Raw genomic sequence first — 18,127 nt, forward strand, 5'->3', positions numbered from 1 at the left:
ATTTATCTCCTCTTTCCTCTACATTTTTTATAGTGGAGGTGGTCAGCCGCCTTGATGCTACAGACCCACACCAAAAAAATGAAGCAAAATATAAGAGGTTTTATGTTTTAGATGAGAAAGTAGGATAGCTCACAGGTGGGTAGGGGTAGTAGCTTCCTAGTAGGCTGGATCTCCAGCTCTATTGCAGAATAATTAGATTAGGATTAGGTGTGTCTAGGGAATCAAAGAATGTCAGTCTCTGTTTCAGCTTTGGACTTACTTCCTCCCGTAGTCGGGTATTAGGATAAACCAGTAGTCTCTAGGCAAGCATTTCATAGTTTACTGTTCTGGGTTCACCACAGAGCTGCATGTTTCAAGAGGTCATTGTTCCTTATAACATCCTCTACCCTGACTGTTTTCTCAGAAACAGCAGAATGGTTTTTCTGAAACTTAAAGTATGAACTTGCAGTAGATAACTTTTCATTTGAATTGAAGTTTTCCAGGATTGTGTCTACGGAAGTGTAAGGAAAATGAGAAGGGAACATATTTATTCATCTATTTATCTGTGTGTATATATGTAATAGAATGTATGTATGTATATTAGTATACATACTACATATAATCACTCTGTTACACTTATATTATTTATAACACCATATATATTATACACTATACATATATAGTATGTACAGTATTATATGTGTAATTTTATGTGTTATATATAATTGCTATGAGTGTTTCTGCCAGCTTTGGCTGTAAATTCTGCTTTCTGGGCATAGGAAGAATGAAGAGGAAAAACATTACATTACAATTGTAATCTCTTTACAATTACTAGTTACCACTTTTACTTGTTGGTGATTCTCCTGTGTAAAGCAAATCCTCTGTTACATGCAATAGAATTTTGGTAGAAAAACATGGTGCAGGCCCATTGTAAAGAAAATTGAATGTTTCATATTTAAATGAAATGTAGATTGGAGTCAGTGTCTTTTTTTCAATTTTTACTCTTACCTTTGACCAAGGTTAGTAATGGGAACACATAACAATATTTTAGTGCATTTCAGAATTGTATGTGATTTAAAACACTGAATGGATCAATAAGCATGATCTAGAACTGGTTATCAGTTCTCGATAACATGCAGAAAAACTGCAGTCCCGTCCACACAGATGTTGTACTTAAAGTGTGCCTAAACAATAAAAAACAAGTCAGAAGATCAAAGACACTGGCTTCTTACATAAAAAAATTAGAAGACCTAAAAGGGAGACAAATAACATATCTTTTTTTATATTTTAATGAGTATTTTTAATGACTGAGGATTTCACACTAAAAGTAAAATTTCAGAGTGCTTTAAAATAAGTGTAAGCTACAGTTGCAGTTGTCACTGCTGAATTTGTGTTGATATTCTTCAGAAAAAGTTTTTGCTGAGTAGACTGGAAAGAAACAACTCAACTTGTAGAAGCTTTACATTTAGGATAAAGTTTATTAGAATGCTGTATGCTCCATAGTAGTGATTGGCTGAAAGGGTTATGTTTACACTGTCCTGGTAACTTTTCCAGTTTGCCAAAATAATTTTTATTATTTAAAACCCCCCTGATGTATTAATTTGGTATTTTGTTAATATTACACTGAATTTGTTTCCATTTAGTGTTTAAGCTTTTGAGAGATTAGAAATGACAGTAAGACAAAACAAGTTTATTACTTAAAAACATATGCTTGTGTATGTTGAAAATGGGATATTCTTCTCAATAGGTTTAAAACCAGGGCAACGCAAAGTTTTATTCACTTGCTTTAAGAGAAATGATAAACGTGAAGTAAAGGTTGCTCAGCTGGCTGGTTCTGTTGCTGAAATGTCAGCTTATCACCATGGGGAGGTGAGTATGAAGGATGGCAAAGTTGTGAAGATTTTTAGCCTATATAAAATATTAGGCAAATGTCTGCTGTATTGAAATTGCAAACCTATTGACTATAAGTCTACTAATCAAACCACAGATTTACTTTTAAAGAAAACAAACCGAACAGTATGCAGCTTAATAATACAGCATATTTCCATTCTTTCCAAGCCTTTGTGCACAGTGGTATCCCAAATAGTTTGTGGGTTGTGGCAAAATAGTAGACAACCAATTGCATAGGTAACTTATAGATTCTCAAATCATAGGAATATAGGAGCTCCACGTACTAGGACAATGTTTGTCCTAAACGAGAAATATAATCTTGTAAGAAGAAGAGATACTTTTCTTCAAAAACCTGATACAGTGTTCGAACAAAAATTATTTCTAGCTCCTGATTTGTTTATATTTATCTGAAATATTAACAAGAGTTGCCATATTAATAGTCTCTTTCCATCTCTTCTTTTCTCTCTTTAAAAGCAGTAAGTGCAGTCAGTTTGCTCCCCATTCATTCCTCCAGAGAAATGCTTTAGAAAAAATGGAGAAGCCCAGGGGTTTTCATAAGCATAGATTGTAAGGACGCTTAAAGCAGGGAGGCAATGTGTCTGCAGAAGAGGAAGCATTATGTTTTGCCAGCAGCTCTTACAACAGGTTTACAACATTCCTTTCTCAGGGAGACTACTTTTTTGAAATATAATTCAGATTACTCACACAATTTTGGGGCATTAAAAATATATTTTATTGGCTGATTAGGAAAGACTGTCTCTCTTTATTACTATGAACGTGTATTTTCTTGCAGCAAGCATTAATGATGACTATTGTCAACTTGGCTCAGAACTTTGTTGGAAGTAACAATGTTAATCTGCTACAACCTATTGGTCAGTTTGGTACCAGGCTTCATGGTGGGAAGGATGCTGCCAGCCCTCGCTATATTTTCACCATGTTAAGGTAAACAGAAATGTAAAGCTAAATGCATGCTTTTAAGAAGCCTTGTTAGAAACTCATCCTTTCACAACACTACAGGGTTTTTTTTATGGGCAAGGAGTGGGGGAGGATTGGAATATTTTGATAGAAGCTCAAATTCTGCTTTACATCTGTATGTTTTTGCATATTGATTTTCTGCATGATTTTCCATGCACAGAAGTTCTGTGGGGATCATAGCTTTTAAGGAATTAAACTTTGAATCATAAGGCTGAAGACTGAAAATGTAGATAATTTTGATTAGTTACTGAACTTAAATTGTGACATGCAGAAGTGGCTTTCAGTTTCCCTGTCAGTATGAAATCTGATCAGTTTCACAATAGAAAGTGTATTGGTACCTGTCATAATTCCTGCAACTCAGCATAGACTTGAAAGTTGAGATATATTCTTTTCTTTTCGAATGAGTTTAGTCATATCAAGCTAAATCACACATCTATCATGACTAATGAAGTCCTAATTTAATGATGCTGAGTTTTCACAGCTAATACCTTGAAATTCAATTTGGCATGCAGTGTTAGAATGTGTTCCTTAACATAAGTTAGAGTATTTTTTAAGTTATGTTGCTTCTTTATTTGCTAATTTCAGTCTGATATTTTGCCTAAAATTCGTTGTAGTTTCTTCCTTTCCTCTAATTGTAAGCTTTATGCTTAAGTATCAGGTTGTATTCCCTTTCCTATGTATGTTTTTTCTGTAGCAACCTGGTTTTTTTGTAGCAACCTGTTTTTTCAAATTTTCCATTTTGCATGGGGTGCTGGAAATTGTATTCACCCAGGGCAATGTTCTATATGAACAAAGAGTCACTAGGAAGAGCACCGTAGCATTTTCAGAGACTGCTAGTTCTGCAATTAAACAACGAAGTTTTGCAACCGTTTGCATGCTGTGTTGCTTTCTTACTGGGTGACCTACTGTCACATTGAACTGTGTGTTCAGAGTGCTTCAAAATTTGGTATTTTGTATATGTTAAATGTCATCAGTTACTAGTGTGTCACGTGCATGTGTTGTGAAGGAAACAAACATGTTATGGATGCACATTGGGAAGAGCTTGCTTGTCTCAGGAGGCACATACACTGTATTTTCAGCTTCAGAATGGCAAAGAGAAAGGAAGGCATGAGAAAAATCTACAAATAATCATATCTAGACCCATGGACTGTCAAAGCATTATGTACTTACTGAACTCCAGTTAAACAGTTTTCTTGTCTTTCTTTTTTAAAGCCCTTTAGCAAGGCTGCTTTTTCCATCAGTGGATGACAACTTGCTTAAATTTCTTTATGATGACAACCAACGTGTAGAGCCTGAATGGTATATTCCCATCATTCCTATGGTTTTAGTAAATGGAGCTGAAGGAATTGGTACTGGATGGGCTTGCAAACTTCCAAACTATGATACCAGAGAGATTGTAAACAACGTCAGACGAATGCTGGATGGCTTAGATCCCCACCCAATGGTAAAAACAATAATATATACTGGCGTTTTATGTTTGCTACACAAACCTTATTTTGTACTTACAAGATGAATTCATATCACACTAGAAATTGTTGGATATCCACTTGATTGTTGGAACATCTGAGTTGGATTGTCCCAGTAATTTTGCGTAGGAGCTTTACTTGACTGTTGGGATGAGGCTGGGGAAGTTCACCTTGAAGCAAAAAACATTGCAATTAGTATTTTTCCCATTATTTCCCAGGACTTTTTCTTCAGTCTGCTGACTGTAAGCCTTCACAGTTGCCAGTCTTACAGGGTATTTATGACATGGCAGTAGAGTAAAAAGCTGTACCGCTCTTTCCTTTTTGAAGGTACTATTACTTATCTTCAGCCAAAGTTAACATTTCCTCTGTCCTGTCTGAATTATACTTTCTTATATGTCTGTAAGCACAGGAAAAGATACTGTCGCTGTTCCAAGGAAATCAGCAGCTTCTAAACTGCATCCAGCTTCTGTTCCTTTATTTAAAATTTTATAAAAAGTCTTGGAAGTGGTGTACGCCTGAAAAAATTTGGACAGGAAAAATACCTGGGTGAACCCAGAATATCTATAACCAGCAGATGAAATACAGATAACGTAGCCTTTACAGTGGCTGGATAGTGCTACTTTGCTTTGTTTACCAAGTCACAGAAGCAGAAACATCTTTTCTTCTCTACTTAGAGCGCAGTTTGCTGAGTGCGCAGTATCAATTTTCATGACGTAGTGAATTTCCTTTTGCAAATTCTTGGGAACAATGAACAGATTTTTTAAATTTATTTTTTTAATTAATGCAATCCATTGCCCTTCCTTTAGGACTCCTAGGCCTTCTGTGTAGTCTCACAGTCAATTGAAGCTTCACTGTGGTTGAAAGAGGCAGTTCTGCCTCCATCTAGCTCCTTTCTTTATGCTGGTATGTGTTTGTGGCTGCATGGTAAGCTGGATAAGGGAATCAATTCAGTTAAAGAAAACTCCCCTCCCTGTTAGTTACTTTTTTAAACTGGATGGGTTCCACTATCTTTGCCAAACAGCACAAGAATGAAAAAATGGTTAGGGGAGGTAGCACCACTTCTGTAAAATTATTGTGAGACTGGGGTGTTAATCTGCTTTCTGTCATGCCTTATCTGTGCTTGCAGTTTTATTTAAAAAAAGAAAAAAAGGAAAAAAATAAAACCAACCCAAAACCCACAAATAAAACAAAAAAACCCACCACCTTGCTGGGCTCAGCTGCATCTTCTTAATCGTTTATCTACCCTGTAGATGTTAAGATACTTGCTCCTGCCACTTGCATGTCTTTTTTCTGTTTATTCCGTAGTATTTTTCATATGACTTAAGTTTTTCACAGGCATGAGAGGCTGGTTGATGATTTAGTGCAATAAAAAGCAATAGCTGTATGGTGAATGGGAAACAAATATTCCCCCAGTTTTTTATTATAAAGATTATTACCACTTCACTGGTTTTTGCAATTTCAGCTCCCAAACTACAAAAACTTCAAAGGAACCATTCAAGAACTTGGTCAAAACCAGTATGTGGTCAGTGGTGAAATATTTGTGGTGGACAGGAACACTGTAGAAATTACAGAGCTTCCTGTAAGGACGTGGACCCAGGTAAGTAACAGTGAAAAAAAAAAAAGTTTCATAGTAGATTATTTAATCCTACATCTGGATGAACTTTTAACACAATTTCTGATGATTATACATACGTGGAGGGGAACATGGTTTGATTCTTTTGTGTGCCTTTGTAGGAGATGGGTTTCTCCTTGTGCTATCTACCGTCCATATCACAAAGAATACCTGCTTCTCCTGCTGAATTGATATTTAATCCCTTTTTTCTTTTGAGTAGATTTTTCTGTTCTTTTTAGATGCCTTTTAATGTTTGTGCTAGTCTTGGCCTGCGTTTTGCAGGTTATACTGGTTCTGTAAATTATAACTTATCAAATGTAATGCGCAAAGCATTGAAATCTTATGTTGTTCAGTTGGTTTAAGGAATTGAGGGTTTTAAGAAGTGTGTTTGTCTTTTGCTAAACTGTTTTTAATAGGTGTACAAAGAACAGGTTCTAGAACCTATGTTGAATGGGACTGAAAAAACTCCAGCATTAATTTCTGACTATAAGGAATACCACACTGATACAACTGTGAAATTTGTTGTCAAGATGACAGAAGAAAAACTTGCACAGGCAGAAGCAGCTGGATTGCACAAAGTCTTTAAGCTTCAAACAAGTCTTACTTGTAATTCTATGGTAACTTTTTCATGTTTGGCTATCAGAATCCTTATTGTTGCTTGTTGTGAGCTCCAGTGTTTCTGTGTGTACTTTGGTACTTGGTATTGAACAGTGTATCGTGTATTTGAAATTGTTTGAATATAAGAAAATTGTACTGATCACAAATACGAGATCAATATGGATCAGCAAATCCATTTTAGTCCTGATGAAATCTTTCAAACTAAATTAGACAGGCTTAGGGTGGTTAGTTTCCTGTAACTGAAAATTTCCTCTGCAACTAACGAAAAATGATTAATGTAAAGCAGATTATACAAAACTTCCTGCCATATTATAGTTAGGTTTGAGTTTTAAACTTAAGACAAGTTACACTTTCAATATTACACTTTATGCAGGACTATTAGTCCTCTAATTGGAATTAAATGATCCAATGTTTTCACGAACATAAACACTATTTTAGGTTGTAAGGTGTAGAAAACACTACCCTTAAGTTTCTGAGGATGTAATAGTGATGTAAACTACTCGTATGGTTTATTCTGCTTGAAGCAAGATGGGAGTAAGAATGTGAGTAAATATGAATGACTATTACGGGAGGGATTTGAATTGTAAGATAATTCTGCTAGAATGTTTCCAAACAACCTGCCTTTCTGAAAACAGTTCTTATTTTTTTTTATGGCAGATACCACTTTCAGATATTATCACAAAGCAACAATACCATTACTGTTGCTGTTGTTTTATAAATCAAAAGCTGTGTGAAAATAGATGAAAAATAAAGACTATAGAATTGGAAGAGTAAAAAGGCCTACCCATTTTGTAGATTGTGCTTGAAAAGCAAAACTACGAAATCAAGGTGATAGTATTTCTCACAGGTTTAAGTGACTGTATGAACTACTGTGAGAATGTCTTCAAATTAATGTTTATCAGATTACAAAATCTTTTGCAGCTTAATTCTGCATTTTCTGCATACTGAAATAGATAGTGAGGGCTGCTTTCTGTGTGAATTAATCTGCCCTAGTGTAAGCATCTCTAAAAGTTAATGCAGGCTAGTCATTGTTCACCCAACTCCCAAATAGGTATTTTAGATAGATGAATTACCCTCTAGAGGGGCTTATTTCTTTCAGTTGGCTATAGAGGCCGCCCAGGGTGACTAGTTCACCATAAATGTCTAAACTGCAGATGTCAGAATTCAGGCAGGATTGATTCCACCTGTGATGTAGAAATGATTTCTTACTTTGTTTGTGCTTGAACTTGAAGGATGGCAGTTTTCACAGCTGAAAAGTGGCAGATTTCACAACTGAACTGAAAGATTATTAAAGATGCTTTTCAACTGTTAGTTAAATAGTTATAAATCATTAGGTGCTACTGAACTTGTGCTTTAATAGTTAGATAAAATTAGTCATTCAACTGAATTAATGTTTCTCTGTATAGGTGTCTTCCTGTTTGAACATGTGACCATAAATCTCATTTTAAATATACTTGTGAATAAAATCTGTCCAGCTATGTGCTGTGTAGTTCCATAGCAAGGTTTGAGTTCAGTCTTCAAAATACCACTTTCTGTGTGGTGCATGTATGTGTGCAGTAGAAATACACGCGTACACAAAGGTTAACAAAGTTGGAGTTATGCAATTTCTCAAGCAGTATATTATGTATTTTGTAGGTGCTATTCGATCATATGGGATGTTTAAAGAAGTATGAAACCGTGCAAGACATCTTGAAGGAGTTCTTTGATTTGCGGTTGCATTATTATAGTTTACGCAAGGAATGGCTTGTGGGAATGCTGGGTGCAGAATCTACCAAGCTTAACAATCAAGCTCGTTTCGTTCTGGAGAAGATACAAGGAAAAATTACCATAGGTGAGTAAATGTAAGTTAGAATTGTTAACAGAGGGGGGAAATCTGGAAAAGAGTTAAATATAGTAGAATGTACTTGCATGTAAGACATCTATTTTCAAGACACTGATGGTTTGGTTTTTTTTCCTCTTTCTCTCCCTGCCGCCTGGTTGTGTGTGTGTCTTGTAGAGAACAGATCAAAACGAGATTTGATTCAGATGCTGGTCCAGAGAGGTTATGAATCTGATCCAGTAAAAGCTTGGAAGGAGGCACAGGAAAAGGTAATAATCTGAAGTTACTGGGTGAATGCTGCTAATGTTATAAATTCTATTAAGTTAGACTACTGGAAAACAAACATCTGAATAAAATAATTTATAACACACATAACACCTTAAAAAGATTATTCATTACTACTTTTAGCTTCCAGTTTTAAAAATATGTGAAACTTGTATAAAGATATTGTCACATAATGGTATCGCATATGGATAATTCTTAGAAGAAAACTAGATAGTACAAGCCTTAAAATGAGAATGCAGAGGATTGAATTTCTTAATGTACCCAAATCAAACTGGCAGCTTGATTTCTGACTAGCTGATACATAAAATGCTGCATCAGTTACCCCACATATATAACTGATGTCCCCCTTATTATTTATGTCATATGATTGCAGAATGTAATTATTGATATATAAACTTATGCATTAGATTTCTGTAATGAAACATCAATATTGTAAAGCTATGACTTTTGGACTTAGTTTAGTAAATGTGACCTTGACCTATATCTATTTCTGTTTTTTTTTTTAAAAAAAAACCCAAGAGGGATTTTTGTTGTTCCAGAAGAGATGTGACAAGTTTAATTTCATGCTTTACTATGGGAAGATGAAACTACTTTGAAAAGCAACTTCAAATCCCTGTCAAGACACCCCTTTTCTACACTGTTCCCACTGCATTCCCTATTGGTTTTCATTTCTCATTTGCTTTGCTTTGCGTTCTTTTGCTACTGTATTTTAATTGCATGCAGTGTGTTGTATTTTATAATGAAACTATTATTATGAGAAATTTTGATCCACTTCCACACCACAGTGTATACATTCAGGGCTTTGATAGCAATTTCTATCTGAAAGACCCTGCTCATTTCTGAAGAAAGAGATGTACATGAACATCCCAAGGGCAAAGGTCTCAGCCCTGTGAGATAGCTAGGACGGTACCAGTATCTTAGCCAGCAGCATACGAGGCATATGGCTAGCATCAGGTTAAGATTTGTTTTCTTAAATGAAATAATTAAATAATCCAGTTACAGAAAGTCACAGGAATGTGGCCTTTTGGAAAGGTCCAGAAAATGTTAAGGTTATTGAATCTATGAGGACAGACCTTACTACTCTCTGGTGGTGCTTTGGAGCAGTGTTACAGTTTATGCATAGAGCTAAGATTATTAATACTTGTAATTGTAAATATTTCACTTCAGGCAGCAGAAGAGGAGGACCCACAGAACCCAAATGATGATGCTTCCTCTGCTTCTGGCTCAACTTCTGGCCCCGACTTTAACTATATCTTAAACATGTCTCTATGGTCACTCACGAAAGAGAAAGTAGAAGAGTTAATTAAGCAGAGAGATTCAAAGGTTAGTACACTATGGAAGGCTTGTTCTGAAGAGATACAGTAATTACTGATGTGTCTAATTGTGAATGTTCAGTTTTGATAGTATTTACTTCAGTTGTAACTTAGTAACTTATGTTGTATCTATGTTCATGTTTTAGGAGCGAGAACTAAATGACCTTAAAAGGAAATCTTCTTCAGATCTTTGGAAAGAAGATTTAGCAGCCTTTGTTGAAGAGCTTGAAGTATGTTTTATTTTACATATCCTTATAAAAATATTGAATTAATTTAATGAAAAGCATTTATTAATTAATTCAAAGTAATATGATTTAAGCAAAAAACAATAAAGTATACCGCATTTGGGATGAAAAGCAGATAGACCTCCAAATATAATGGTAAATGGGAAATAAATTGGGTATTTGTGTTCCTAGTTGTATTCCTCAGGGATCGTCTTTTGCAGCTATACAATTTAATGTTTTTTTCCAAGTCAGCAAGGATAAAAGAAAAAGTACCAGGAGAAAATCTGTTTTCATATGACACAAAAAGGTGGGAGTAGTAACTGGCAATAATAATAATAGTAGTAGTAGTTCTACATGATCTAATTGGTTGTGAGTGTGAGGCAATAAATACTGTCAAATGCAAAGCTGTACATGTAGGAATTAAGTGTGTAGGCCATAAGTACTATATGAGGAGCTTTTACTTTACCTCATCAGTAACTCTGAAAAAATGTAAAGTCCTGTTGGTGGCTGGCTGGCTGAGCCTCAGCTTTGAGTGTTGCCTGGAAAGGGCTGATATAATCTTTTGAAGTGACACAGGATATTACAAATAAGGTGTTTGTTTTCTTTCTTCGTGTGTTTGTGGTACAGCTGCAGTTGGAACTGGTGTGTTCAGATGTCTGTATTCCAGCTTTATGTTCGTTTTGTGCAAAAAGCTGACTGAAGGACTGGAAAATGTGCCTTGGAATTACTGTAAAAACTAGTTGCTTAAATTAAACACTGAAAAGTTACATCGTTACCCAGACACATACATGAGAAATAGAAACTTGATAAAAGAAAGATTTTCAGTCTAGCAGGCTCCAAAAGTTCATGTTTACTTAATCATGAAAAAAAGTGTAGGGTAATGAAGAATTTACCCAGATTAAGTGGTGGTTTTTCCATTACTGGGAAGTGTGTTACAATTCAAGTGAGAATTAAGGGAAGCCTTGTGCTCCATGTGTAAAGGAGATGAATCTTAAGTAATCACCATGTTCTACTTTGTCCTCATTAAAAAAGAATGTGTTCCCCCCCTATCCCACCCCACCCCACCCCACCCGGCCTTGTTTGTTAGAAAGTAGAAGCACAAGAAAGAGAAGATGTTTTGGCTGGCATGGTTGGCAAACCAATAAAAGGCAAAGTTGGTAAACCCAAGGTGAAGAAACTTCAATTGGAAGAGACCATGCCATCACCATTTGGCAGAAGAATAGTTCCACAGATTACATCTGCCATGAAAGCTGATGCCAGCAGGAAACTGCTGAAAAAGAAAAAGGTAAATTGAAAATATTGCTGTAGTTAGATTACTTACTACGTAACTGCTGTATTTTTCTACTCTGGTAGCATAAATCCAAACTGCTAGGCCTCATTAAAGCTGTATTTATACTGTTTTGCTGACCTAATGCATGAATAAGTTAATACTGGATTTCTTTTATATTTGCAAGCCTCTTGTGACTACTTGCGGTTCAGGTGTTTTTATTGAGATTTCTTAATTTCAAGACGTTTCAACAAATGACAGTATACTCGTCTACTTTCACTATTATCTTCTGTAAAACTATTCCAGTTCTATCTTAAAATATAAAGGTATAATTTGTTTTATTTTGCCCAACTTTTTAATATTTTTAGGGTGAAACAGATTCTCTAGCAATAAAAATGGAATTTGATGAAGAATTTGGTGGTGTTCCAGCTGAGGGCGGTGGGGATGACTCACTGAATACATCAGCCACAGCAACTAAAACCCCTAAACCTAAGAGAGAAAAGAAGGAGCCTGGTAAGATCCTTACACAGTCATAGTTAATCATAGTTGTGTATACAAATAGGGCATTAAATTAAAGGTGAATAATGCCACAGTAGTCACTGTTTCATCTGATTTTCTTCCCTGAAGAGATGTGTGAAAACACTTGAAAGTATTTTGGTGAAATTTCTGTTACGTAAGCTGCTTTTCTGGGGGGTGGATCTTACATTTTCTACATCTGTTTTGGTTTTTTTTTTTGTGTGTGTATGTGTCTAAATCATTGAACTTGCAAGTAGAAAAATAGATTAGTTTTACATAATTAGACTAATTCTGTGCCCACTGAAATTTCTAGTTTGTATGCTTTCTGACATCGAAGGACATAGCACTCATCCTCAGTCTGAGTAATAGTGTAGATTGTAAAACCTGATTAAATAATTTTCCTATTGACATATTCAGTCATTCTGACTTTTAGAAAGTTGCACATATTATGGCTTGGCAGACCTACCAAATGTGTATGTTAACCTTTTTCCTCTGTCAGTAGGAATTAATTATTACTGTTGGAGAAATAACATAGTAATGGGGGGACAGCAACAAAACAGAAAGCTTAAGACAGAAGAGAAGGTTTAAGTATGAGGTTTAAAAAAAGAATAAAAAGTGGTTACATGAATACTTCTGAGAAAAGATCTGTTTTTAATTATTCAGAGGGTTATCCGACCTGAATAGATTAGCTGAGTACAGTTATGACTGGGTTTTCTACGTGCAGCTCAGGTCTACCCTCGCTGGTGGAGCCAGAGCCAATTAGCCCAGCTTGACCTGAGCTTGCCCTGCAACTGACTGAATGCATTGTTACTGCCCAGTGGGGTATCCTCTGCTTCCCATGTTAATTACATTTTTCCAATAACTGGTCCTGATCATATTCTCTGAATAATGGAAAACTGCTTGTTCTTTTCCTGGAAAACTCCAACAACCTTTAAAAAAATGGGAGTTTGGCTGCAGAGCAGCTAAAACTTCAAATTAGAGACTTTTATGTTTTTCAGTCATAAACCAGATTCCTTTGGCAGCAGCAGCTCAGGTTCTGTGTGAAATAGTTTCATCATATTCGATTTTTCTTCAGGAAGGAGAAGAAAATATACAACACCTAAAGGAGAACTTTTAAAGATAAAAATTTATGCTAAATGTATGTACTGTAAGTGATTAGAAAAGATGAAAATATTTTTTACCCTGACTGTAGTAAATGCTTTAACTTGTGGCAGGTACTAGGGTAAGAAGAACACCATCATCTACAAAATCCAGTGCAAAAAAAGTGAAGAAACGAAACCCGTGGTCAGATGATGAATCCAAGTCTGAAAGTGATTTAGAAGAGAATGAGCCTGTGATTATTCCAAGAGACTCTCTGCTTAGGAGAGCTGCAGGTACCCAAGCTCTTGTGCATTGTGCACTGTGACTGAAAGTTTCAACTGCTTTTTTTTTTTTTTTTTTGACCAAAGCCTGCCTTTAGGACCTTGTCTCCTGCAGATTGCTTGCATTACATTTTCTTTGTTGTGCGGTTAGTGAACAAACTCTTAAATGTCAGGACTAGGAACTCAAGATACAAAAGATTTTGTAAATTGGTCCAGAAATCCTTCCCTTATTCTAAACACTAGAATAGAAATTATCCACAATACTAATGAATTGTACAAGAAATAGACCAGACAATACCATTACAAATAAAAAAGTTACTGTAATGCAATTATACTGTCAAATAAGACCCAAAAGTCCAAATAGCTAGTAAAAATTTCTCAAAAAAAGTCTGAACAGCCCATGAAAAGCAAAAATATAGGAGACTGAAAGTTTGGAAAATACATAAATAATTGATAGTTTAAGAAAAACACAGTTTTGTCTGAAAAACTGTTGATTAATTTTTCAAGCAGTTGATGAGGAAGAATATTCAAATGATAGACTCAAAAAAACTTCCAATTGTAAGTGAAGGATTCTCATTCCTTGAAAGTACTTACCCAGTGATGTCTCCATAATGTCATTAGCTGAAGGTATCTGAGCAAACCACAAGTGGTGTGAGATGTTTGGTAAGACTTTTAATGATGTCCCTTTATTCTTCCGGGCTCAAACAAGTTTCTTTTCCCCCAGTCTTTAGTCTTGTATACTCTGAGACAGGGATTGTTTGGTGACTTCCATTTTATTTATGTGTTAACATAAGCAACTATCTTGAAATGTATAGTTACGTGATTTTTTTTTTGTTGTTGTTGTTGTGTTGTGTTTGTTTTTTTTAGCTGAGAGGCCCAAGTATACTTTTGACTTCTCAGAAGAAGAAGATGATGCCGATGATGATGATGATGCCAACAACAATAATGATTTGGATGAGCTCAAAGTAAAAGCCTCTCCAGTTACAAATGACAGAGAGGATGAGTTTGTTCCCTCAGACAGTTTAGAAAAAGATGAATATGACTTCTCCCCAACCAAATCAAAGCAGTCTCCAGAGTAAGTACTATAACTCAGCAGTATTTCATTACTAATAAATTTTTGAGTGCAGATGTCTCTGAACAAAACTGAGAAATATCAACTCGTTATTACCCTACATGCAAAATAAATTCCTGGGGAGGAATTAAAGCATATTACCTCAGCCTTGCAATTGACCTATGCAGAGGTAAACTTGATTTGCCAAATTATGGTGCACTGTCAGTAATATCGTCTGTTCACTGCATGTTTTTTTAAGATTCTCCATTTTCCATGTTGTGCCAGTCTGGTTTACAGAACTATTGGAAAAAGTGTAATTCTGTTAATTGTAAATGCCTGAAGTTCACAACTGATTTGTGATGTTAGGGGTTTGACTGCTGCAAGCATTATACAGAAGTGCTAGAAATACTCGGTAGTGCTAAACCAGGAATTTAATCTCATATGGATATTGTAACGTCTGCATATTTCAGTATGTAGTTTATGCAACTCATAATGTCTGTTTCCTGTTTGGAAGTAGGAAAACATCTCAAGACAAGAAAAATCAAGATTTTGGGAACATCTTCTCTTTTCCATCTTACTCTCAGAAGACAGATGATGGTGAGCTTGTTTTCACTGAGCTATTTAATCTCACAGCAACTGTCATGGAATATATTGGAGAGCTTATGTGGTATACACAAATTTCACACAGTGATGTTATAGACGAATGATGTCCAGATCTCTAAAGGGGAAAGGGGAAGGAGGTTCTGGTCTGTAGTGGAACAAAGCTTGTTGTATCATAGATAAATGTCTGTAGCCTAGCTATAGTATCGGAAGCACTTTTTTGAGATTAATTTTGACTGTTATTAATATTGATGTAAAATGTGCAGTGATGAATGAATCTTATTCTAAACATACTCTGTGATTGTAGATACAACAAAATTGGACAGTGATGAAGAGGATTCTGCTCCTGTTTTTTCATCATCTTTTGCCCCAAAACAAACAGAGAAAATTCCAAGTAAAACAGTGGCTGCTAAAAAGGGTATGTATGGGATTGTTCTGTAAGCCAATCCATTTATTTAAAACTTGTCTTCTCCACCTTTGCTCTTCACATCTTCAGAGTGGAAACTGAATTTGTTTATTTTGAACTTAGTGGAATTCAGCATAGCGTGTGAACTTCTTCCAGCTCCTTAATGTCTTTCATTCCACTGGTTACTGTAGTGTCAAAACTTAATACTTTCCACATATGCAGCTGGTGTTCAGCCTTTGATTAGTTTAACTAATGGGAGGTTTTTACCCTTGGTGAACAAGTGAAACAAGATGACCTTGGGGTTGAAGATCTAACTTACTTTAGAAGGAAGGAGAGAAAGTGCAACGGAGGAATCCCTGGGAAATATTTACCTCCTAAGTAGATGTTGTGGTTTAACCCCAGCCAGCAACTAAGCGCCGTGCAGCTGCTCGCTCACTCCCCTGCAGTGGGATGGGGGAGAGAATCGGAAGAATAAAAGTGAGAAAACCCATGGGCTGAGGTAAAGACAGCTCAGTAGGCAAAGCAAAAGCCGCACACACAAGCAAAGCAAAACGAGGAATTCATTCACCGCTTCCCATGGGCAGGCTGGTGTTCGGCCATAGCCAGGAGAGTGGCGCCCCATCGCAGTTAACGGTTACGTGGGAAGACAAACACCAACACTCCAAATGTCCCCCTTCCTTCTTCCCTCAGCTTTGTATTGCTGAGCATGATGTCATATGGTATGGAATATCCCGTGGGTCAGCTGTCCTGGCTGTGTCCCCTCCCAATTTCTTGTGCACCCTCAACCTACTCACTGGTGGGGTGGGGTGAGGAGCAGAAAAGCCCTTGGCTCTGTGTGAGCACTGCTCGGCAATCAGGAGAACATCCCTGTATTACCAACAGTTTCCAGCACAAATCTAAAACATAGCCCCACGCTAGCTGCTAAGAAGAAAATTAACTCTATCCCAGCCAAAACCAGCACAGTAAACTGTCACAGTACGTTCCACTTGGCACAGTTGTTTTTCTTCTTGAAACGGAGGATGAAAAGGCTCTCCTCAAACTTCAGAGGTGTAAATACTTTCAGCTATTAGTCAGGCTTTTAGAACTGATATCTTGCAGATTCTTATATTGTGGAATTATGGACAATTCCGAGAAGAGCGTGTTTATTATTTGGATTTGCTTCTATGGTTGAGCTCGGGTATTTGTAGGAAGAAGGTGGGTTTTTTTTCCCCTCTGTGTACTTTGGGGAATACTGGTTCATCTGTTGTTAGTGCTACTTTTAAGAGAAAGACTTGCACATTTTTCTAAATGTGTGTTAAAAACTATGCTAGACACTTGCCATAATTAATGGTGAAAATTATGTTTTTTCTTACCTAATAGTAGTTAAAATAGGTTATAAAATACAGTTCTTAACTTATGATAGACAGGGGATTTTGTTGCTTTCGGATCTTTGCCTTTCTTCCCGTATGTCTTTCAGATAATTTCCTTTTTTCTTGCTGCTCGATCTTCTCTCCTCCAAAAGCATTTTTTTTCCTGTGGTACTGTGGCCTTTGCTTTTTAAACCATCTTTTGACCAATTTGCAGCTGAGCTTAATGTATTAATTCTTCCTCAAAAAAGATATCTCAAGGAAATCTGCAAGAAAGCAGCCAGTTACAGTAGTTAACTTACTCTTTTAAAAATGAGAAGAAAAAAATCTTGTGTTATCTATTAGGTACCAGTGAACTGTAGCATCTTTTCATCCTCTCCCCCACTGCTTCCCTGTTTCTAATCTCTTTCTTGCTGCATTGTGTCTGATCTAATTTGTAAACTGTTTGAATCAGCGAACGTCTGAATGCTTCTCAAACACTTTCAGCTAGTAATTTTCTATAATACAATAAATGAAGATTGTTTACAGGAATAGCTGATCTCTAATAGAATAGTCTTTTATGTTAAACTTCTGTACTGCAGTAATACAAGAGAGAACTGGGTATGCAGTAGCCAGGCATGGATGCAATTTAACGTTCGATCTCTTTCTCCCTCTCTGTTTTTTGAAGGCCTGGATGCGATGAGTTGTTGTTAACCTAACTTGAAACCTTGCAATACAGCTGTGATCTGTTTCTCAGTATGTCATTAACCTTTACACTCACAAAATAGGTATAAACAGGCTCTCTTTCAAGTAAAAGTTAAATTTTTGCCTTCAGAGTAGCCTTAGGGACAGTCTCCCTCTCAGTGCATGCCAATAGGACAGGTTGCTTTCGCCAGTTTTCATCTCTTCTTTGCCCAGCTTAGACATGACCACAGCATCATGACATGGTTTTTGACAGTGCAGTGATAACTTAGCATGCTTAGTTCATTGCTCATCTGGTATCCTTTGAGTAGTCTCCTTGATTCTAAGTCCAGCTGCATGCCCTGTATCAGCAGCCCCTTCAAAACCTGTTTTCTGGTTCCGGCCGCTCATCCTCACACTGGGACTGACTATTGTGTGGCTGAAACAATTGTTGTTTGATTTTTCTGGGACTCCAGAGCTCGGATTTGTAAGGACAGAAAGCTGAAACTGAAGAACGATCTGTTCTCTAGCCTTGCTGTCTGTACAGCCACATCCACTTCTCCAGTGAGAAATAAAGGAATAGGTACAAGTTCAGCTTCTTTTCAGACTAAGACCAATTTGAGATGAAATCTCTTGACTTCTGGTGTTCACTACAGAGGATCAAGAGACTGCTCAGCTTGCTTTCCATGCACTATTTGAGAGGTCTGTGGTTCCAGTGCTTTATACTAAGCCTAAGGGA

At 36.4% G+C, this 18,127-nt stretch overlaps 1 protein-coding gene across 4 annotated transcripts in view; it reads left to right on the forward strand.

Moving 5' to 3' along the window:
- Positions 1-18,127, forward strand: part of TOP2B (DNA topoisomerase II beta) — a 65,449-nt gene that overhangs the window by 43,345 nt on the left and 3,977 nt on the right. For 2 of the 4 annotated variants that reach the window (XM_055706731.1, XM_055706729.1), the window contains exons 19-33: positions 1,727-1,848; positions 2,663-2,811; positions 4,057-4,288; positions 5,773-5,907; positions 6,339-6,539; positions 8,176-8,371; positions 8,537-8,628; positions 9,812-9,967; positions 10,104-10,187; positions 11,269-11,466; positions 11,817-11,961; positions 13,179-13,337; positions 14,193-14,400; positions 14,891-14,973; positions 15,284-15,394. In XM_055706731.1, coding sequence (XP_055562706.1) covers positions 1,727-1,848; positions 2,663-2,811; positions 4,057-4,288; positions 5,773-5,907; positions 6,339-6,539; positions 8,176-8,371; positions 8,537-8,628; positions 9,812-9,967; positions 10,104-10,187; positions 11,269-11,466; positions 11,817-11,961; positions 13,179-13,337; positions 14,193-14,400; positions 14,891-14,973; positions 15,284-15,394 — 2,271 coding nt within the window. The remainder of the gene's footprint in view (positions 1-1,726; positions 1,849-2,662; positions 2,812-4,056; positions 4,289-5,772; positions 5,908-6,338; positions 6,540-8,175; positions 8,372-8,536; positions 8,629-9,811; positions 9,968-10,103; positions 10,188-11,268; positions 11,467-11,816; positions 11,962-13,178; positions 13,338-14,192; positions 14,401-14,890; positions 14,974-15,283; positions 15,395-18,127) is intronic. The other 2 variants (XM_055706732.1, XM_055706730.1) reach the window with 1 other exon arrangement.

This window comes from Falco cherrug, chromosome 4 (genome assembly GCF_023634085.1).
Source record: "Falco cherrug isolate bFalChe1 chromosome 4, bFalChe1.pri, whole genome shotgun sequence".
Taxonomy (NCBI): Eukaryota; Metazoa; Chordata; class Aves; order Falconiformes; family Falconidae; genus Falco; species Falco cherrug.